The following is a 23,671-nucleotide window of genomic DNA, read 5'->3' as shown; positions in this document are numbered from 1 at the left end:
ACTACTCAGCAATAAAAAAGGCCTATCAATGCATATAATGACATGGACGCTCAAATGCGTTATGCTAAGTGAAAGACGCCAGACTTAAAAGGCTCCACAGTGTGATTCCATTTACAGGATATAATTAAAAAGGCAAACTATAGGGACAGAAAAGAGATCAGTGGATGCCAAGGGTTGGGAATGGGGGCAGGACTCGACTACAAAGGGCCACAAGAGAATTTGTGGGTGGTGGGGGTGAAGAACTATTCTATACCTTGACTACAGTGGTGGTTACATGACTACATGCATTTGTCAAAACTCACAGAACTGTACTTAAAAAGGGTAAATTTTACTAGTATGTAAATTATATTTCAGTAAATGTGACCCCCTAAAAATATGATATTGAAGTTCTCAGCTTAAGTGACTGGGAAGCTGTAATGTCATGAAGAGAAATGAGGAACCCAAAAGGCTTGACTGTTGAGACGACGGGGGAAGCTGGCATTTGTGGATTCTGTTCTTCCCAGACTGGATGAATATCATCTCACCTTCTGCATGTCTAGTCCATGGAGCTACAACTTCTGCAAAACCACAGAGACCCACTTCCCACCACAGAGGTAAGCCAAAGCCAACGTGACACCCGTTTTTGTAGGTCAAGTTTTACCGGCACACGGCCCCCATTCCGTCATCTATGGCTGCTTTTGTGCTACGACAGCAAAGTAGGTGTAACAGAGACCCTATAGCCCAGAAAGCCTAAAGTATTTACCATCTGGTCCCTTAACGAAAAGGTGTGCTGACCCCTGCCCATCTCATGGGTTACAAGGCCAGGAGCGCCAAGTGACAGAGTATAGTCATGAAGGTAACCAGGATTGTGATAAAAAGAACACCTTCCCTCCATGTGTGTGTGGAGTCGCATTTCTGGAATTCTGATGTTAGTATATAACCTCAGAGAGGCCATTCCTTCACTGGACAGCTCAAGCAGGGGTCTGACCCCGGGCAGAAGGTGCCTATGAATCCTTTCCTACCAACAGTCCCTTTATAATGTTGGGGGTACAATGCTACAGATATTGGCACTGAGCTGGTGAATCAGCTGTTATTCATGCTGTCAAGGAATTCCACTCCATCAGCAAGACTGGCAGGTAAACAATCTGTTACATGGTATGGCATGTGGAGCAACAGGGAAGGGCACCCTTAGCTACCTGGCTCACAGGTGTGTGCAAGCAGGAGGAGATGGAGGAGATGACGTTCAGGTCCAAGTTGCTCAGAAAGACAAGAGTCACACAGCGTCTCCGACAAGACCCTCCCTCACTTATTCGTGGCCAGTTTTTGCTCCTGGGGCCATTTTAGTCAGAAAGTTTTACTTTACATTGACTTGAAATCCATGTTCATTTAACTTCCCTCCTATTGTTCTTAATTCTACACTGTGGAACTACCTGTGATGTTTCTTCATGTTTCCCCTACATCTCCTGGGTTGTGGTAGGTTGTTTGCAAAATGGCCGTCATAATTCCCTTCCTTGTTTTCATGCCATTGGTAGTCAATTGCCTCCCACAATGACTCTGGTCTTAGCCATGGCACTTGCTCTAGACAATGGGATATTAGCAACATGACACAGGAGGTTTGAAAAGTACTTGTCATTAAGGCTTGCTCGCTTGTTATTCTTGGGACCATCACCCTGTGAACGAACCCAGGCCATCTTACTGGACCAAGACACCTCCAGTGCTCCAGCTGACTGACAATGAGTCAATCGCCACTATGTGAGTGAGCTCATCTCCAGCCACCCAGTTCCAGTTGAGCGGACCCACACCAGAACAACCACCCAGGGCACCCTAAGAAGCATGAGAAATAATGTATGTTTTAAGTTACTGAATTTTGAGGTTGTTGTACAGCAAAAGGTAACTGATGAAGACTCCTTTACAGAATGAATTCCCTTAATTCCCTCAGGTCTTCCTCATACTCTCACCCCACAGCCAAGGCTGCTCTGGTCTGTCTACTCTCTGGTTTGTCAACATTCCCCTGAAATGGGGCCCCGAGAACTGAACACCATATCCTGAATATAGTCTGGTCTCTTTTCTCTGTATATCACATTCCTATTAAACAGCTTACATTCATTTTAGAATTTAGACAGCTATATCTTCCTGACATAGGATTTTTCACATCCTAATAAATATACTGTACTTGTATTAGGTTTTACAAAAAGATTAATTGTGGTAAAATACACATAACATAAATTTACCATCTTAACCACTTTTAAATGTATGGTTAAGTACGTTCACATTGTTCTGCAACTGTCACCATCACCCATCTATATAACTCTTTTCACCTTGCAAAACAGAAACTCTATATCAGGGGTGTCCAAACTTTTTTCAACATTTTTCACCAAGGGCCATATGCGGTAAAATATACAAACAGCCAGGCCACTCACTCGAGGTGAAGTACGTATTGCCTCACCTAGTTTATTTAAGTAAACTAAATATATTTTTGGAATTTGCTGCGGGCCAATTAACAATGGATCATGGGCTGCAGTTGGCCCGCGGGCTGCAGTTTGGACACCCCTGCTCTATATCCAATAAACAATTAACTCCCTACTCCCACTCCCCGCAGCCCCTGGCAACCACCATTCTACTTTCTGTCTCATAGGAGTTTGATGACTCTACGTATCTCATATTAGTGGAATCACATAATACTTGTACTACTGTAACTGGCTTATATCACTTAGCATAATACCCTTAAGGCTCACCCACGTTGTAGTATGTGTCAGAATTTCCTTCCTTTTCAAAGCTGAATAATATTCTACTGTATGTATACACCACACTTTGCTTATCCATTCATCTGTTCATGGACACTGGGGTCGCTTCCACATTTTAGCTACTGTGAATAATTACTACATTTTAGCTTCTATGAACATGGGTATATAAATTATAGTTTTTTGAACCAAAGTTCAGTACTTTAATTTTTCCTCTAATAAATTTAATTTAATTTGGGCAGTTGTTCACCAGTCAAGATAGTTTTAGATATTCATTTCACTATGCCTACCAGCATTGTATCAGTTGCAAATTTCATCAGCAGGCTATGTCTTCAATTCAAGCTGATAATAACTTAGTAATTAACATTTTTTTGAGTATATACTATATGCCAAGTGCTTTACAGGCATCATTTTATTTAAGTATTAAAATATCCTGAGGCAGGTACTATTATTATTGTCCTTTACAGATAAGGAAACTAAGGGCTCCATCAGTTTTTTGGATTAAGTTATTTTAAGCAATTACAATTTCATAGAACTGTACTAGCTCTCATTTCTCCTTTTGCCCAATGGGACGAGAGACTACATAAAATGCACAGCTGATATCAAGTAAATGATATTTATATCTGGCACTCCCCTGGATCAACCAATTCAGTAAATGTATTAAAAAGATTATATTGTTGCCAAACATACACACACACAGTCAGAATTGACCAGGATCTCAAGGCCAGCAGCCAGATGTTTGTAGCTTAGGCACCTGGCATAGAGGTAGCCCTTAATAAAGGTTTGTTAGATGACACTGTCCTTTATAAACCCATATACTATTCGTGTTCACCAGGTCTCTTTCCAGGTGTTCAGAGGTTGTTTGATAAGATGTTTTAGTGTGGTCCTAAGGAATAACCAGCATCAGGCTCAAACATCTACATCTGGTATTTCTTTTCCCACCTTTTGAAAACTGGGACAAATACTGTATTGTCATCTGTTATCTGGCATCTCCCTCTGTTCCACAGCCTCACAGTTTATTGACAGGATCTGGGAGTATAGCATGGTAACCTGCTCATTTTCTTAGAACCCTTTTTCACCCTAAATACCTCTAGTATATCTTTACGAATACTTCTGATTGACTGCAGGCTTTTTTTCAAGTATCACTACTTGTTCTGGGATTGTGTCTTTCTGATCCAATTAGAAGCTTCAAGCTCTTCAGACGCTTGCAGATGGAGGGAGCCTGGGTGATTCCATCCAAGCTATTTAAAAAATGCATCTATAGTAGTTTGTCCTATAACGATACTTTTTAAAATTACAAATATGCTTTCTATTTTTCAGTGCCAGGCTTCAAAAATGAGCCATTAGGGATTTCTATCGACAAAGTTACTGCTTCGTAATACTATCTTTACCCTGCATGTCACACAACTGAGGTCAATTGATTTTTCAGCCAAAGCATTAATTCAATAGGGAGAGGAAACTCTTAAAGAAATGGTGTTGAAACAACTGGATGTCCATATGGCAAACAAAGGATCTTGACCCCTTTTCTCTCACTGCATATACAAAAATTAATTTGAGATGGATCAAAGACCTAAATGTAAAAGCCAGAAACACTAAGCTTCTAGAAAAACATATCAGAGAATATTTTCCAGATAAAGGTGAGGATTTCTTGGCCAGGACACAAAAAACACTAACCCGTTGATAAACTGGATTTCAAAATCTAAAATAATTTCTGGCTCATTAAAAGGCACCATTAAAAAAATTAATAGGAGAGCCACAGACCAAGAAAAACTATTCATCAAACATCTATGTAATAAAGGATTTATATGCAGAAAAACTCCTACCAATCAACAATAAAAAAATGAACCCGATTTTTAAAAATATCAAGACTTAGTCACTTTATACCAAAGACACAGGAATGGCCAAAAGGCACATGAGAAAAGGTGCTCCATATCATTAGTCCTCAGGGACATGTAAATTAAAACCACACTGAGATACCCACTAGAATGGCAAAAATAAAATAAAAGACTGACAATCCCAAAGTTTGGAGAGGATATGGAGCAAATGGAACTCTCATACTGTTGGTGGGAGTGTAAAACAGTACAATCACTTTGGAAAACTAACATGTTCTTATAAAGTTAAACATACATCCAACGACACAGCAACTCCACTCATAAAATGTTCATAAGCAGCCTTATCCATCATAGCCCAAAACTGCAACAAACCCAAATGTTCATGAATAGGAGATTGGATAAACAAATTATGGTGCAGTCATATAATGGAATATAGTGAAGAAGTACAAATGAGTGAACTATTAATACAGGCAATGTGTGAATCTTAAAAACATTACACTGAGTGAACGATACGAGGTGCACATACCAAAACCCCCCAAACTGTAGGATTCCATTTATTTGAAGATAGTGGCAGTCGTCAGAAGGCGGTTAAGGGTGGTGGTTGAGATGGGGTCGGGATGGGCGAGGGACTGACTAGGAAGGGACACAAGGAAACATTCTAGAGTGACAGGAATATGTTCTATATCTTGTGTTGCATTGTGGTTATGTGGTGATACAACTGTCACAACTCATCAAATGGAATAGTTCAGGTCTGTGCATTTAATTGCATATAAATTATACCTCAATTTTCAATCACCATAAGTTGTTGTGTCTAAGGGTACAGAACAACCTATTCACACCTCGAAGAGTCAGGTCTATAATCAAACTAAACGGGTACCTGGGAATTAAAAGTCTCTTTCCTTTCAAACAAACCCTAACCCTTGGAAGCTTACTTCTGGGATCACCAATGCAGAGACTGAAGCCAAGAGAACAGATTTTCTGAGGAAGTATAACAACTTCAGGCTAAGGCCCAATGATGCAGACAGTCTCGGCACTGGCTGAGGGGACCTAGGATGGCACTTTACCCTAGCCAACATCGTACTGGGCAAGCTGCAGAGACAACTCCCACTAAGGAAGGGAGGGTTCAAAAAGGAGTTTTTCTCCTGTAGAGCTACAGGCAAGCAAAGTTAATGATGCTGTAAGTGAGAAATGGTGTGCAGTGTGTGGTTGTAGCTGGACAGGTTGGGCAATGAGGCGTGGCATACCACAGGGGGGGAAGTCATTATCCACGCCCACCCCCACCCCCCGCTGCACCCCAGAACCAGCCCACAACTGGAGTGCTCCATTTAGGGGCATTCTTCAAGAGCTGTGCATCCTTAGGGCGTGACTCCCTCTCTGAGGTGCCTCCACAGACTTTGCCATGGATCTCTGTCCCCTCGGACACATTCCAAAGGGCCACTGCCAAGGGGCTTGTTTGGGAGTTAGATTTTTCTGTGGGTGAATTTAAAAAAAAGGTTTTTTTCCAGTAATTGTATCTTAATGTAAAATATGCTAAAATAAAGCACTATGGCCAGAGATATGGCCATGACCCTTGTTATTAAGTGAGATGGGCCTTCAATCTAATTTTAAAACAGATTGTGACATTAGCTGTGTTTCATAGTCTATGTTTCAGGGGCTTATGTATAAAATGACACCTTAATTTCTGAAATTAATTCATTAGTAAATACTTATTAAGTATCTGCTATGGGCCAGGCCTAGGCAAAGCACAGGATACACTGGTGAGCAAAACAGATAGAGCTTCTACCTGCATGGAGTTTATAGTCTAGCAGGAGAGATACGACAATTGAATCATTACTTAAACATGTCATTACAATTTAAGATAAGTACTATAAAGAAAAAGAACAGGGTGCTATGGGAGCATTCAGCAGGATACAAATGAACTTCTTTAAGGAAGTGTTAACTGATGTGTCTGTACTGCACTTCACGTTCCACGTGGAAAAGGCACTACCCACATTCAAGAACTGAATTATGATAAAAACACTGACATATTGGTAGTTCGGTAAAGAAAACAGCAAAAGCCAGTTTGTGAGAGGCAGACAGTCCCTTCCCCTAGAGCAGTGTTCAAGCCTCTACTCATCAGCATTTCTTTGTATAAAATGGGTCCAAAGGAAGTAGGAGGAAAGAGCAAAATGTTCAGAGCTTTAAAGCACAATTACACAATCATCTTACGATGCTCGGTGTTCAGGCATCATGGCTGACCACCCTAGAGTACTGGCATCAGTGCTTCAGTTACCTTATAAATATAATTACTTGACAAGCTTCAGCTACCTGACATCTGCCAAATACAATGAAAATGTTGCTAAATCTAACGGTCAATTCTCATCCTCATACCACTTTGATGCTGATAGCAGCAGCATCTGATATAGTAGGTTCACCCTCCTTAAAACACTCTTATCTGCCTTCCAGAACACAACTTTGTTCTGGTTTCCTCCTACCTCTCTGGCCACTTCTCAGTGCCAGCTCCTAGTTTATCCTGATGATGGCTGTGTTAACCACGGTTCCTATTCAGTCTCATGGCTTAAATACCATCTATTCTCTGACAATTCCCAAGGTCATCAGCACGTCCTCCTCCCTGTGCTCCAGACTAGTATAAACTGTCTCTGCTTGGATACTTAATAGGTGTCCCAAACTTAAAATGTTCAGAACTAAACTCCTGATGTTTCTCCGCACCAAACTTACCCTCCTTCCCACAATGGCTTCATCTCAGAAACTGGTAACACAAGTTTTCCAGCTGCTCAAATCAAAACCTTGGAGTAATCCTTGATTCTTCTTTCTCTCTCACACTTCATGCTCACCTGATCCATAAACAGGTCTTGCGAGCTCTCTACCTTCAAAATACGTCCTGAATCCAAGTACTTCCTAGGGCCACCACCTCAGTTAAAGCTACCATCATCTCTCTCCTACATTATTGCAATGGCCCCACTGGTCTCCCAGATTTTACCCTGCCCCTCCCATGCTGCACCCCCAATCTATTCTCAACGGAGCACTGAGAGCGACAGTTCAAATTAAGTCAGATCACGCCACTCTTCTACCCAAACTGTGCACAGCTCTCTTGGAATAAAAGCCAAGGTTCTTCCACTGACCTACGTGGCCCTACGTGGTCAGTCGGCACCCCCTTCCTCTTGCTGACCATATATCCTCTTTCTCTTCCCCTCACTCACTCTGCTCCAGTCACTGTGGTTTACTACTGTATGTATCTCAAACATACCAGGTATGTTCCTGTCTCAGGGCCTTTGCACTTGCAGTTCCCTCTACTGTACAGATATCCATCCACTTGGCTTACTCACTCCTTCACCTCCTTCACGTCAAAGTGTTGTCTTATCAGAAACAGGTTTATTTTCCCATTGTTTGTCTCCCCCACCACTCCTGTTAGAAGGTATGCTTTGAGAACAAAGGAATTTTTTTAATCTATTGTGTTCATTGCTGTAACCTAGAGTGCCTAGAACAATGCCTATTATATAGTGGGTGCCTGATAAATATTTGCTGAAAAGTGAAAGATTTCAGACCTTGTTCCTGTATAGTTAGCTAAATCAATAAACCAAGACATATGCTGAACTCATCAAAACTGTATCTAATTCAGTAGGGCCTGAGGCCATGCTCTCAAATTTAAGAGAGATTACTTATGTCACTAATCTAAGTAGTTTGGGGCACAATCTGGTTTAATGGTTCAGGAAAGACAACAAGCATCTATGATAACAGAATAGCTCTACCTGCCACTTGGGATTAGGAAAATGAGCTGCTGTTCTCAGTCTTAAACTACAACTTGACCTGCCGAGAGGGTGCCCTCACTCAGAAGTGTCTCTCCAACTACCGCTCCTCCTCCACATGACATGACTCATGCTTATCAGTGACTTCAGTCCCCTTGGAGTCAAGTTTCCTCCCTCTTGACAGAAACAGACTGCATGTCAAGCCTCGCAGGACCACACGATCCAGCAGCGCTCAGGGGCTATGTTAAGTCAAATGCCAGCAGACAATTGTGAAGGGAAGGCAAGTGTCGTGATTCAAACCGAACCAGTTCATAAGGAACCATTGTGGCTGCAGTGAAATCTTCCTGCTTCCACAGCCAGTCTGTCCCTACATCCCAACACCTGGACGTCGTAATGCCCCTTGAATTCATCCACTGCTCTGGTTTCCCCGACAGACACCCACGGTTCGCCTAGTTCTAACCATTTCCTTCCCCAGCCATTAAGTGTCCCTAGGATGAATCCCAAATTCTGATGGGGTTCACAAAGCATCTCCCCAGTTGACCCTTCCCCACCTTTCCAGCTCACCACTTCCCCCTTACACTGCGCTCGACATCCAGCAGCTACCAAATCTAATTCCTTCAGTCCTGTTCTGAGATGTTGGTCCAAGCCGTTACTCTGCCTGGAACAATCTCTTCTTCTCACTTCCTGAGGTTAAATGCTGGGGAGATCTGCTAGGTCTCCACTTAACAGCACTTCCTCAGAAAGGCTGAGCCTAGGCTGGGGTAAGTGCTTCTGCTCCCAGGTCCCAAGCAGCCTGGGCTTTGGCTTTCACAGTGCCATCCTACTTCACTGGGAGCACCTATTTAGCGTCTGTCACGAGGGCAGGACCTTGCCTATCCCACATCTGCTGTCACCAGGACAGAGCACGTGTGCCTGGCACCTGGTATGCACTGAGTAATAACTGAGGAATGACCATTCAGGTGAGTAAGTCCGAGAATGAATGACTCAAGAAGTCAGGTCAAAGCCCGCGCGGATGCTGCGCCGACTACAAGGCAACACCTTTTCCTGCCTAAGTCCTTCTTGCCTTTCTGATTTTAAATAAATGATATTTCCAAATCTTAAGAACATAAGCTACTCTGAATGCTGCTCCAGCACTGATACTGTGGAACATCCCCCGGGGGGCAGGGGGCTGGTCATGACTTAACATCTGGCTGCAAAGGCATCCGTAATGTGAGAGCCTAGTCTTAAGCATGGTAAAGAAGATAAAATAAAAATGTGAAGATCAATTTTAAGTCTAATCTTTATTTTGCAAAACCAGTTGGTGAACTAAGCAGGAATCCCTTCCATGTATCCTTCGCCATCAATCATGTACCAAGAATTAATTAGGAAGGCGTGTCTAATTGTCCTCCAGCCCTCCTTTTGGCCCTCCAACATCTAGAATGAAGCGAGGGTGGCAGAATTAGGATAGGCTGTCAATGCCTGGATAGCAGAGCTGGACCCAAAGAGGAAAGACAGCCACACTGCATCAACAGAGCCTGAGCAGGAGCTGGGACAAAGCATGCAGCTTGAGTTTTGAACTGCATGTTCATAGCAGAGCGACTACCTAGCGTAGTACGGTTACAGCTCCCCACTAACCAACTTAAGAGTCTGAAACAATAACATGAATGCTTTTAGCAGGACTGCTTTCAGATAGACGTGAAAGTGTTCCTTTACCTGCACTTATGTTCCCATTGAAAAATAAAAGCCAAAGTGAAGAAACAGGTGTTGAGTTTTACAAATTATTAACAATAAATGCTTTGGTCTCTGGGTTTCAAAGATCCCGAGGCTCTATGGAGGTTTAGTTTTCCTATGACTTGTTTAAGTGCCTACACTGACTCAATGCCATGGTCACAGACAGTTTGCCTTCTCACTGACAGCAGAAACACAAACAGAACAAAGGAAAGAAATGCTATTCTCCTGAATCCACAAGTTAACACAGCGGGTAAACTGTTAGGCAGCCACCACAGAAGGAGAGCATACTAGCCCTGGATAAAGACGCCAGCTCCCCATCCTCCTGTTCCCTCCACACCGTGTCCTAGGAGGGACACTAATGAAAGGCCTAATGACCTGTCCAATGAGGTGTGACCACCCAATGTACAAAAGGGTCAGCTAAATTAGGTCATAAAGGAGAAGTAAACACCCACAGAGGTATTTGGATCGCTACTCGGTCTAAAAGTTAGCTTCAGCTGATGACTACAGTGGGAAAAAGTACGTCCTCATCTACCAGCTATATTAATTATTTATTGTTTTTTAAAATATGGCAATAACCAGAAGATCTTTTTTTCTAAGGTTGCTTTAACAATGACCTCCAGATTGACAGCGACCTGAAAATGTCACCCTCAGCCCCACTCTCTCCCAGAGTCATTTTACCCTTCAACTCCACTACGACCTCCCTGCAAACATCTATAACTTACTATTTCCAGCCTTGGCCCCTTGCTGGGGCTCTGGTTCTATACTTCTAAGTGTCTACTGGATATCCCCACCCAGGTGACCTACGAGCTTTTCCCAACCTGAATTCATCTCCCCCCGCAAACATGAATCTCATCCTGTGCTCCCCCACCCCTTTTAATGGCACAATACCCAGTCACCAGAGTACTTCCTTCACTCATTCTCCAGTATTTTTAAACACTACAATGAGTTAGGCGTTATGCCAGGAGTTGGGGGACATAGCAGTTTTCAGACAAGCCAGGTCCCTGAAGGTTAGTTTCCATCTCTTGATACACTCATAGCTGAATACAAAGGACTGCTTGGACCCAGGAACATAATGAGTGTTCCAAGATCTTTCCTTGCCTTTGCATTTAAATCACTGAGGTAAAGCACATTTGGCCATGATGTATGGGAAATAGCCAATTCTAGACAGAGGTATATTACATACTTTGGTTTTATCTGTGCTCCCAAGAGGATGAGTTTTTAATTATCATGACAAACATTTTTCAATGTGCAAACCTAATTTACTTGTTTTCTTAGTGTTTTCCACCTCCTACATGGTCACAAGTATTCTCTATTCCTGTGAACACTGCTATTTCTAATGCAGCAAGAGACACTCTAGAGTCACCTGTCTGCTTTCCTTCTCGATTTCAGGTGTAGGCCATTCTTAGGGCACCCCAGAGCACAGCAACCCTGACCAGCGTTCTCTAACTGTGTTACATGACCTCAGGTCACCAGTAAGATTAAGTAGTTCTCCAGTAACTGCCCAGTGTTTTCACAAATACCTCCTACTTGTATGCAGAAAACTACTTACCAATTGGCCACAACCAGGCTCAAGTGTAATTTAACAACATTCTGGCTATTAGATGTAAAAGTCTAAGCTCAGGACAGTCTTTGCCATACCACCCCCCCTTTCTTTCTTTCTTTTTTCCTTTTCGGTTAATGTGTAATGAAGGAAGCTGGTTATAAAATACAAGATATATATGGGATACGCCCACCTGAAAATAGGCATTCATTTTAGTGTTTTAGAATTTTCTAATATTGTTTAAATGACGCACAATGCCTTATCTCACTATTGAGACTCAGCTCTTTCAGGACCAAGAATGGGTTTTATTTGGTTATGGAGTTAACAGGTCCCTGAAACTTAACACTCCTAGGTATTTTGGTAACATTCCTATAGTGATTTGGAAATTATTTAAAGGCATTTAAATATTCTCTGGACAACAATCTTAGTAATGTCAGGGACATTAAACATTGAAGTAAGGTGAAACAAAGACAATAATTTTAAAAGAATAACCAGGAGCAAGCCCAGGGCTGGGGGAACCAAAACAGCTATTTAAACACAATGATTTAATTTTGAAAATAACATCAGATAAATACCCCCATTGTTCCAAAATGCAAGCTGTGTCCCCTGAGACCCTGTCACAGGAATATGAATTCAAAAGGCTGAAAAGTAACAGAAGGGGGGGAAAAAAGGAAAGTAAGGGAGGTGCAGCTGATCTCCCTACCATTCCCCATCTCCTGGACCATCAGATGCCTGGCATGACAAACACCCAGAGCCACCCCTAGAGTCTCCTCCCAGATGATAACCATTTCCTAGTGGGAACCACCACTGGGCTACAGAAACCTATAATGTGCTTTGGGACACTGTGCTACAAAACCACCCATCAATAAGCACCCGAGAGACCCTCTGGGTCAAAACTATCCACCAACAAGCACCAAAGAAATATGAGTCTTAGGAAGCAGCACAAGGTCTGAGCAGCCACCTTGCAATGATATGCATGTAAGTCCATTATCTAGATAACTGCATTACTGTTTGGTTCACTGACACCTAAGACAGGAAATGTCACTGCTGCCCAGCCCCCGCCACTGTTCGCCCCCCCACCACTTTTAATACAGTCATAAAGTGAGATGGGGCAATGCCCGCAGACAGAAAATAAGTTCAATATCGTCCTTTACACTTGTAAAAGAAAGAAGAAACTTTTAGGAGGGATGTTTGTTTGTTTGTTTTGGAAGGTGGAAAATATACTTTGTAAAAAATTTATTGTAATTTTTTTATTGAGGTAAAAACTGATATATATTAGTTTCAGGTGTATAACATACTGCACCAATATTTGCATTTATTGCAAAATGATCGCCACAATAAACTGAGCTACCATCCCATTTTAAAAATAAATATATTTACTATAGAAAGTTACTGTTATTTATTTATTTATTTTTGTTAAAGATTTTACTGGGGAAGGGGAACAGGACTTTATTGGGGAACAGTGTGTTTTTCCCAGGACCCATCAGCTCCAAGTCAAATTGTTGTCCTTCAATCTCAGTTGTGGAGGGCGCAGCTCAGCTCCAAGTCCAGTCGCCGTTTTCAATCTAGTTGCGGCAGGGGCGCAGTCCACCATCCCTTGCAGGAGCTGAACCAGCAACCTTGTTGAGAGCATGCGCTCTAACCAACTGAGCCATCTGTTATGTTCTTTTATTTTGCTAAGTTTTTATATTTGTTCAATGTACTTGTGATCAAACTATGTATTCATGACTTTGTATCCTGATTTCTTTCATTTACTATTTAGACAGAAGAATTTTTCATGGTATCACAGTTCTTAAGGGTTACACGATATTCCACCGACTACATGAACTAGGTTTTCATTTCTCTGGTGATAGACACTTATGTCAGTTCAATTTGTTTTGTTAAAAATATAGAGGTTAAAAGCTTATGGTCCTGAAGTTATATGATTTGCCTAACATCCTAAGCACAAAATAATTGTGAAAGTAAATAATAAAGACTTTGAGGTTGTAAAGTGATATGGTAACTCTCAATGCCAAGTAGGAGTGTTCCTGATTCTATTTTGGGGCTATCTAGTCTCATGAGAAATTGAGAGCTGACAGTTTCAGAGCAGCACGGTTATCACAGGCCTGAGAGGAAGACTGTGCTCAGTACTCAGGTCCCATTCCTCACAGCCTTCATTCCTAAGCCTTCATGATAGAGGGCGGATAGAAACCCTTACAGAATAAGCTTTTGGGAATGGCTTGGAGAGGTGAGGAGAGTGAGCTATCCCCTCAGGAATTCCTGGCTATTCTGGGTCCCAAAGAGTGTGGCATTTTGTTACCGGTCACCTTGAGAAGACAGTACCTAGGAAAAAAGGACTACTTGGCCACTCCCCTTCTAAAGAGAGCAGGAAGTTGTATTTAACAAGTATTTAAGTATTTAACTTAAACCTGTCCTACTTTAGGCACATTATGAGAAGGCAGCGTTCTCTGGAAAAGACAATAATGCTGGGAAAAATAGAAGGCAATAGGGAAAGAGGAAGGCCAACTATGAGATGGGTTGACTCCACAGAAGCATGAGTTTATAGGAGTGGAGCAGGGCTGCTGACTGGGCATGGTGGGCATCACTCATTCATAGGCTTGCCAGGCGTCAGAGCCAACTCAATGGCATGTAACACACACACACACACACACACACTCTCTCTCATTCTGACTTTCATGAGTCCAAGCCTATTTCAAGTATCTTTCATTCCCCACTTTTTAAAACACCCGATACCTAAATTTTCAAGTAATTTGGACTTTTATACTCTCTTAAAGTTTTCCAATACAAAGCTGCTACTTTTGTATGTAAAAAAGTTTCCCATTAGGGGCGGCCGGATGGCTCAGTTGGTTAGAGCGTGAGCTCTTAACAAGGTTGCCAGTTCAATTCCCGCCTGGGATGGTGGGCTGTGCCCCCAGCAAATAAAGAGTGAAAACTGTGACTGGACTTGGAACTGAGCTGCGCCCTCCACAACTAGATTGAAGAATGACGACTTGGAGCTGATGGGCCCTGGAGAAACAGTTCCCCAATATTCCCCCCGCCTCCAAAAAAAAGTGTCCCATTACTATATACTGTATACAAATTCTCAAAAACAGTTAAGTCTCCAATTTCTTCCTAGATGCTGTCCAGTTCCGATGGTGTATTTATTCTAGATTTGGACCTTCTAATATAAATATGCATAAGTGACTTGTTAGACATCAAAAGGCTCTTCCACTTCTGAGTCAGTGTGGTCTCTCTGATTCCTCTATTTTCTGAACACCGGCCTGTGTATTACAACTTCTTAATCAGATGGCACTGCATTCCCATTTCATTTCTCCTCTTACTGTATAACTAGACAATCAGTTCAGTGAAAGTAAATCCTGTTAGCATTACTGGTTTATCTGGTAAGTTGGCCTATTAAATACTATTGAGTACTTTATTACAGGCCAGGTTTGATAACTGCCCTCAGCTGCCCCAGAAAATGGAGTGGTGGTTAATTATTCGTCAAAGGTTTCATTGCCACAGCAAGGAAGAAACACTTTGAGAGTCTGTAAGTCCATCTTTCTCTTCTGAAAACAAGTGTCTTTCTGATTATAGGAGCTCAAAAATGCACACAAATCCAGCGGGCACACTCACCACCATATACGCAGTATCTTCTACAACTGCTCATTCAAGGAAGTATTTACACTTAACATTCAAAGCACTCTCCCACACCCCACCCAGCTCCATAGATAGTAACTGCGCCCGTCCATCTTACCTTGATTTTGGCCTACTTGTCTTCTATCTGAGCTAATGCTAAACTAAGGAGTGTTTTCTACAAAGAATACAAGGATTTTCATAAACTTTTCTGATAGGATTTGGTTAACAGTGCCAATTTCCCGCACAGAGTACATACCCTTCTGATAATACCCCCATAATATCTCTTGAGGTTTTTATACAAAATAGTTCCACAGATGCAAGAAAAGTCAATGAAATGCAGAGCTATGTAATGTTGAATGTTATTCAACATTCAACAAATATAATATTGCATATTAACTATGTTTAATTTAAAAAGTTCACAGCCACAATATCCATTACCTGTATTCTGGCACTGATTTGCGAACCTAAAGTATTCTTCCTTAAACTAATATGACCTATTAACATTATCATACTTTCCATGTATCTTCTCTTATCACTCTGGGAAAGAAAAAAAATTGCTGCAAAGTTGAATATATATTGAAAATTAGTTTTATCAAGCTAGCAATAAATTGATTTTGATGGTTAGAATCAGTGACCATCTTTTAAAAATTGGACTTCTTTCCCCCACATTTCAAATCTTTAAATCTTTTTTTTGAGGGGAAGGGCTTTTTCCCTCCATTGCTAATACTACTACTAGTGGGTTCTGGTATTATACACCTTATATCTGATTTTCCTAGCAAATAAAAATAACTGATCAGACCCAGACCAATCATTCTACAGGAAAAATAGGGCAACCACGTGGTAAGAGAAAGCCTTTCAAAACAGAATCTTTATCTGTAAAATGGGGAGTCCATCAACAGAACCATCTGCTGAAATTTTTCACCTCTTGGCTCAGACTCTCTACACTCCTAGTCCAAAGGCAGTAATTTTTCACATTTTCTGTAAAATGGATGGCCTTAAAACTCTTGCTTTACAGAAGGAAATGAGTTTCCTTATCAAGAATGAATCTAGCTTCCCCCGACTCTTAAAGACAACCATCTTCCATATTTCTTCATATCACAATAACATGTTAAGAGTCTTTTTTAATTTAACAGTTGTTCCCTTCAACTGAAAGGTCATATACTGAGGGCTCTTCCTTCTGAGACCTTTGTGCCATTGCTTACAAAGGTCCTCTGGGCGGTGCCTGGCCCTGGCTCTGGACACTCAAAGGGCACCACTCGCTTTCTTCATTTGTCTTACCCTCAGCGTGACACTGTGGGGACAGTGAACATAAATAAGATGGTTTACAACCTTACTTAGTGTCCATCCAACGCAGCTTTAAACTTTTCTATTCCTATCCAGTTCTTCGGATTCTGCAGTAGTTTGGAAGGTAAACTCTGCGCAGGTCCACTCCCAAGCACAGATCTCCCCACCCCCCCTTCCTTCCTCACCATTCATGTGATAATATCTCCTCGATTGGAACACCTTACCACACCTTTGTCTCCGCGGGTCCATCTGCTTCCTTCCTGAGCTTCAAAGGTAGGCCAGGGCCCTCGAGACGTGGCCAGTGGGCAATCGGGGGCTGCCAGAGCCACCTGCACTCCTGGGGTGTCCCTTCTCCCACCTGCCACCTGAACACTCTTTCTTTACGTATTTACCCCTAAAAGTCCATCTCATGACTGAAAGAGGATGGACCAGCTATTCCACGAGCTCTTTGTCTGAAGCTTCCATACCGCACATTCTTATCCACAAAGCGTTGGTCATCACACAGGTGGGGGTCAGCTCTGCACAGGGAAGGGGATCCTAGGTTTCCGCGTCCCGTAAAGGGATGGGTTAGGTCCTTCTAGGAGCCAAATTTCTACAATTTTACGACCCAACTTGCAGGTACTATTTCTGAGGTGGGGAGGGCGAACTCTGGGGCGACCCCCGAACTCCGCGCTGGTGCTGGCAGTTAGAACCGCCCCCTCCAGCCCAAGTTGTGTGTATCCCCGCCTCCGACCTCGGGAGCCGGCCGTGAAGGAGGCCCGGCCGACGCCCGCTCGCAGCCACGCCATGCCCTCCTCCATCCTCACCCGCCGCCGCGGGCCGCCTCTCACCTGGTACGCTGGCATTGCCTGCCCTGCTCCGCACCGGAGACCATAAGGTCCGGACGGGTCTCGGCGGCCTCCAGCCCCCCGTGAGGGTGGCTAGCAGAGCCCCAGAGTCTAACGCGCCGCCACCGGGAACGCGCCGCCTGGTTTCTAAGGAACCGGGGTCTCTGGAAAGGGAGGGGCGGGACGGCAGAAGGTCTGCGCATGCTCCCTGATGGGGGTGGACCCCGCGCTGGGAGGGGCCGTGACCCAGAGGTGCGCATGCTCGCTCGTTGTAGGGGCGAGGTTAAGTAGCCAGGCTGGAGGCCCTGGCCATTCATTTCCGGCGGTGGAGGCGACCAAGTGAGTGGTCTTCCATCCTAGGTTTCCTTCTGGTTCGCTGCCCGGCGTCAAGAGCAAGAAGGTTCTGGGAACTGTGGTGGTTCTTGGTTGTCCTGGAATGGAGGGAGGTCTGCCAGTTCTCTCAACTCGCCAGACTTCACGGCTTTCTGAATCCTAATGACTGTCGCTTTTCTGTTCTCTGACTAGTCTGGGCTCCTCTCCCTCTCGATGTTCTTTAGTTGTTCCTTAGATGTCAGTGCTCTTCAGAACTGTGACCTCCGTCTCCCTGATCTCTTTACTGGAGCCTACCCCCCCGCCCCATATCGTTTTATAACAAGACTACCCTTTTGGTCGTCAGACTGTCCCCTAGGGTAGTGAAACCTGTAAACCTTAGTGTAAAACACTCTGTGTTGGAAGTGTGGGATTAGGGGTTATTTCTGCACGGGGAGACCCCACCCTGCTTTGCTGAGTCTCCTGGTGAATCTGGACCCCTGCTCAGCTGGCTTTAGGAGGGTGTCCCAGCCATCTTTCCAGAGCAGCCTGTAATAACAGAATGTGCCATTTGAGCTGAAGCAGTTGTTTCCACTGAGACCTGCTGACAAGCAGGACTATCTCTGCTTTGGCAGAATTTCCCGCCACTGTTGCCACCTTTGTGAGCATGGAAGGCTTCGAGAATGATTGAGAATTTGTCACCTCTAACCCCTCTTCTGATGGGGTTTTATCCCCTTACTCCCTTCCCCTGAATTGTGAATGGCCAGGCACAAAGGCAGAATCAAAGTGTGCTTATGTCTGATCTGTTTCTGTCTTAGTCCTTGTTCTGTTTCACTCTAGAGCAGGGTTTCTCAGCACTGTTGACCTTTTGGGCCTGAGAATTGTTATGGCACGCTGTCTGCATTGTAGGATGTTTAGCAGCATCCCTAGTCTCTACCCCCTCAATGCCAGTGGCACCCCAACCCCAGCTTTGACTACCAAAAATATCTCCAGACATTGCCAAATGTCCTCTTGGGGGCAAAAGTTAGTCCCAGTTGAACCACTAATCTAGTGGGAAATTAATCTACTTTAGCTTTACGTACGGAACCTAGACATTTGTGCTTATCTAATACTTCACTCTTCTCTCTACACTAGCTTTTCCCTAAGAGAATTCGGTAGAGTAATAGTCCTACACAATGCCGGAGTGAAGCATGCTATCGTAATGTAAGTTTGGAAAGTACTGGGTGAAGCTGCACATCTTAACAGGATTTAATTAGCTGGTAATGTTCACTAAGAGCATCGGTTAAGTTTTCCTTTTTTAAAAACTGGGCCACAGAACCCTTTTCCAGTTCCAGGAACCGTGTCTCTCTGAGATACGGATCCACATGTTCTCCAGCAAACCTCCCCACTTCAGTGACTTTTAGCCACCACCTGTTCCTTTTTGTTCCCTATACTATCTTGTGGCACCATTACCCATCCTCACCGCAGCCAAAAACCTACATTTGCCTTGTCTCTTGTTTCTTTCATTTCCCTCACATCCAGTTACTCATCCTGTTGTGCTCATTTATCTCCTAAATATTTCTCAAATCCTGCCCTCGTGTATCTGGCCTACTGCAGTGGCCTCCTAGCTGGTTTGCCTCCAATCTGTTTCCAGTCCCATCTTCAGGTAGACACCAGCATAAGCTACTGTATCCCTCCTCTGCATAAAACCCTGGTCCCTTGGGAACAGGGGAGGCAGGAGGAGGCAGGAGCAGGCCAGTCACATCAAAGAGCATCCTCAAGGAGGCAGGGCAGTCACATGTACTGCATCCCTATGTGCCAAGCACTACCCTATGCATGCTAGAATCTTCTACCACCACGATAGGATTGACCACATTTTAAGGATGGGAAAAACTGAAGCTGAGAAAGGTTAATTTTCCAGGGTAACCCAGTTAATAAGTAGCAGAACTAGGATTTTCAGCACAAGCTTTTTCTCAGACTGATAGGAAGCTAACCTCAATACCCCTCAGAAGAGCTTTTTACTGTCCAGTGTTTGTGGTGAATGTATTTGAAATGTATTAAAATCTTATTTTGAGGGGAGGAGGTCCTGTGGCCTATCTTTTTGAAGCTGAATTTGCTACTTTGTCATAGATGAAAGCTATTTTGGGGGAGAGGATGGAAGCTTAGGTACCTATCTTCTTTGGGATCTTGACCCAAAGTCTTGAGGGTCACTGCGGAGGCACCGGGGCCTAGGCACTGGAGAGGTGGGCTGAGAAGCGGCCAAACCTGCCCGGTATGCCACACAGGGGGTGCCAGCCCCGGTAAGACGCAAAACAGACAAGACACTCGAACTGCTCATGGATGTGTATTTTAATAAAAATAATTCTGTCAAAATACAACAGGAGTTTTTTCATCTCTCAAGTACAATTTAATAGGATGTTTTGTGTTAGAATTCTCTCTAAACCCTCCCACACCCACAAGTTTCATGCTAATGCCAAGTATCAACTTGCGAGTACAAAGGCAGAGCCAGTGTGCACAATTTGGAGGAAGTCTGTGTCAGCTGTAGTCACTGATGGAGGAAAACCCTATGCAAAGAGGCGGCACCGCAGGCAGCCAGAGTCCATACTCTGGCCACAGGTCCGGGTGCACAGGACTGGTGGTCAAGTCAGGCTCTGCCGCCCAGCTGCCACGCAGAGTGCATACCTGAGTTGTGAGCAACCATAGAACTTGCAGCTCTGACAGTTCTCTGCCTCATCTTTGTGCTTGCTTAAGGGGTAGGAAGGTGCTGGGGGGCCGGCCGGACAGTCTCCACTTTTCCATCTCTTGGTGTCCCCGTTCTGATGGCCTGCACCCAGCAACAGACCCATGTGGGTGAGGATTAGGGTTCTGGCTTTCTTTCTGTGGTCTGCCAATTTCCATCCACTCTGGAAGGAGCCATGATTTGGTGGCACAAGGGGAAAGAGTCAGGAGGCTGCTCCCCTAGGGCTGGACAACCCCACAGGGCTAGGTCTTCCTCCTGACCCCTTGAGTCAAGGCCAGCTCTCCACCAGCGCTCCTCCCAGGTGCCTTCCCCACTCTCAGCTTCCAGAAGCAGGCTGGTAGGACTGGGTGTGCATACGGGGCTCCTCTGGCTGGCAGGCCTGCCTGGACTATCAGCAAGACAGTGGGCTCAAGCAGCTTGGTTTTGGTCCTCTTCATGGCTTGTGGGGCAAAGGCTTATTTATGTCCAGAAGGTCAGCTGTCCAACTGGGACAGAGAGCCCCTCTGAAGAGGAACAGAGTAAACAACTTGGACTCAGCTGAAACAGTGAGATAAGGCACAGAAAATGGGGAGATGGCCATGGGTACTGAGTGTGAGCCAGGCGGACACCCAACCCCAAGCAGTACACAGCTGTCCTGAGCCCTCTTGGGCCCTCTCAGATGCTCCACAACCCAAACCCAGGCACCCATCCCCATCCCTGACACACCCCTGAAAGTACCAGCTGCTCAGACACTGCTAGCGGCCTCCCTAACACTGTTGAGCCTCACCCCTCACCCTCCATTCAGGTTTAGGACTAAACCCACAGGGATGAAGTTAGTCCCAGCTCTGCCATTAATCTGCTGTATGACTTTAGCCAAGTCACTTAACCTCCTGGGCCTGTTTCCTTATCTGTAAAAGGAGAGGATTGCTGGAGTGGATGTTCTCTGAACCCCATTCCAGCTGCCAAAACCTCTGGTTTTAATTCTCAATCTTGTTGGCTCCTGACCATTTTAACAGCCTGATGTTTCCAACCTCTGGGTTTGGGAGCTAGGCATCTCCAGCCTTGCACAGGATGAGTTTCCTTTACAGGACAACACCTCCCCCGACGAGCCGTGGTCTGTGGGCTGCCAGCTGGGGCCCTGGTGGGGACCAAGAAAAAGCAGCAGCCTATAGGATCATGTCTGAAGGCCGAACTCTTAAAGAGCACAGGGCCAGGGCCCTGACTCCATCACCAGCAGCTGATCCAATTCAATAATTTCTCTTGTCCAGTTGTGTGCCCAGCAAGGCCTGGTGGGCACTGAATAACATCTCAGGCCATCCCAACGATTCCTGTGTCCACTGACAGAGAGCAGGAGTTTCCCCGGGACAGATCCAGGCAGGGACTAGAAGTTCCACTTCTGACCTTGTGTGCCCTTTGCAGGAGCTGCTTGCTTATGTGCTCCCTCCCACTGTGAAGCAGTTGGGGAACCCCAGCCCGTCCTGGTGCCCCTCTGGGTAGGCCTCCCGCCTTCCCTCCTCCTGAGCAGTCAGTCCTCTCCACAGATGGCCCAACCAAGTCCTGGCAGCCATCGTGGTTCCTCCTCTCCTGATTCCCTGATGGCAGTACTGGGACAGTTTTCGTGGGGATCCATCTGACAGGGTTGGTGGGACATTTACAAAGCCCATGAGGTCCTTCCTCTGGCCAGCAAATATTCATAACAGTCTTTCCTAAGAGTGGCTAGAGCCAAGTTGCAGAGAGCTGCCTGGCACAGCTGCAGTGAGGCCTGGCCTAGGGGGTCAAGGGTTCCCTCCACTCCAGCGACCAGCAGCCCAAGAATCTGACTCCACCAGGTCCTGGCTTCTCACAGAAAGCATCGATTCCATCTGAGCTGTGCAGAGACGGTGAGGATCCAGGCAGGAAGAAGGCAGGCCTGTGTTCAGGGCCTCCGTCCTGGGAATGGAGACTTTCTCCCCACAGCCTGATACACAGCAGCTTTCGGACCAAAGGCAGGTAGTTTCCAGGCAATTAGTTTAGAGTAAATGAATTATTTGGCCATCTTAACAACAAAGGAAGGCAGGACGTTGAAAAGGGGAGAGAAAGGGGCAAGGCAGTGAGAGGAAGGGCAGAATGGTAGATCGCGTGCTGGCCAAGGACCCTCCACTCCCTTGCTTTGCTGTGTAGCACCGGGCCAGCTCCTCTCTCCTCTGGACCCATGGCCCTGCAGTTCTCTGCTCAGTCCAGCTCTCACAGGCCTAGGGACCCACACCTCTTGGATGCGGCAAACCAGCTTGGCCTGACGTACCCACTAAGTGCCCCCACACTCCCAAAGCCTACTGGGCTTCCCTAGGCTGCAGATAGGCCTGTGGCTCAACAAAGGGGAAGCCTGAAATAAAAAAATCACTTGGCTGAGGTTAGAGATGATTCTTTTTTAATGAGTTGGACTCAAATAAAAACGTACGGTGTCTGGACAGCCTCACCCAAGAGGTGCTGGACCACTAACACTACGATAAATACTGTGCCTTTTTTTAATATATATATTTATATATATAATCTCTTTTTTTTTTTTTTTTTACTTATGAAAATAATAAGCTATCACCAACTTGGATAGGCTTCATCACTAAATTAGCAGAAACCAGCTCAGCACAAACTCTCCAGAGATAAATACTGGTGGCTCAGTCCGGAGGAAAAAAAAAGATTAAAAAACCCCAACCCCTCCTCAAAACAAAACTCCCCGTTCAAAGTAAAAGGCGCTACATGAGAGTAACCAGCCAATACTGTGTCATAGGCCGCTGCACGTGAAGGGGGAGGAGAGAAAGAATGAGGGTGGGGAAAGGAAGGAAGGAAGGAAGGAAGGGAAGGGAAGGAAGGAAAGGAGGGAGGGAGGGAGAGAGGGAGGCCGGCCAGGCAGGAGGAGTAGACTCTGCCCAAGGCTTCCAGGTCCCTGTGCCAGGTGCCTATGCAGGGCCAGGCTGCTCTAGCCCTAGGGCTGAGGGAGGGCCAGGCAGGGCCAGCCAGCGTGGTCAGCTAGTGCAAGTAGTCGTCGACTCTGGCAAAGGAGCAAGATCCCAGGCCCGCTCGGGCCATTAGCCGTAGACATTCAGATGCCTGGCCCAGGGCAAGCATCAGAGGGGGCTGCTTTGGCAGGTTCTGAGACTCTGTGGAGGAGAGACAAGGCCTGGTCACTGCCCTGCCCCAGGGCTTGGGCCCAGGTCAAAGTTCCCTTGGGTGAAGAAGGTGGGGTAGTAAACAGAATCTCTTGGAAACAGAGTGTTTATGTGTCCCAGCCACCAGGCCATGGCCCTGCAGCCGTGCCAGGAACCTGAGGCCCTTGGCTTTCTTCAGAGCAGTGGGTGGGCCTGGGTCCACAGTGACAGGCTAGGGCCCATCCCGATCTCGCCAGACCACTCAGGT

The 23,671-nt window shown here is 45.1% G+C and overlaps 2 protein-coding genes across 6 annotated transcripts in view; both read right to left on the bottom strand.

Annotated features, from left to right (window-relative positions):
• The window catches only part of GFOD2 (Gfo/Idh/MocA-like oxidoreductase domain containing 2), a 36,503-nt gene extending 19,031 nt beyond the window's left edge, over positions 1-17,472 (bottom strand). For 2 of the 3 annotated variants that reach the window (XM_019755989.3, XM_074314714.2), the window contains exon 1: positions 17,278-17,472. The gene's annotated coding sequence lies outside the window, so the exon portion shown is untranslated. The remainder of the gene's footprint in view (positions 1-17,277) is intronic. The other variant, XM_019755979.3, reaches the window with a different exon arrangement.
• A 2,421-nt stretch (positions 17,473-19,893) lies between these two features.
• The window catches only part of RANBP10 (RAN binding protein 10), a 56,458-nt gene continuing 52,680 nt past the window's right edge, over positions 19,894-23,671 (bottom strand). For all 3 annotated transcript variants that reach the window (XM_019756077.3, XM_019756086.3, XM_074314712.2), the window contains one exon: positions 19,894-23,415. In XM_019756077.3, the coding sequence (XP_019611636.2) occupies positions 23,285-23,415 (131 nt within the window). In that variant the 3' untranslated portion in view covers positions 19,894-23,284. The remainder of the gene's footprint in view (positions 23,416-23,671) is intronic.

This window comes from Rhinolophus sinicus, chromosome 8, assembly GCF_057876585.1.
Source record: "Rhinolophus sinicus isolate RSI-liver-muscle chromosome 8, RSI-T2T, whole genome shotgun sequence".
In the NCBI taxonomy this organism is placed as follows: Eukaryota; Metazoa; Chordata; class Mammalia; order Chiroptera; family Rhinolophidae; genus Rhinolophus; species Rhinolophus sinicus.
The sequence above is the reverse complement of the archived record's forward strand: the minus strand, read 5'-3'. Positions and strand labels throughout refer to the sequence as shown.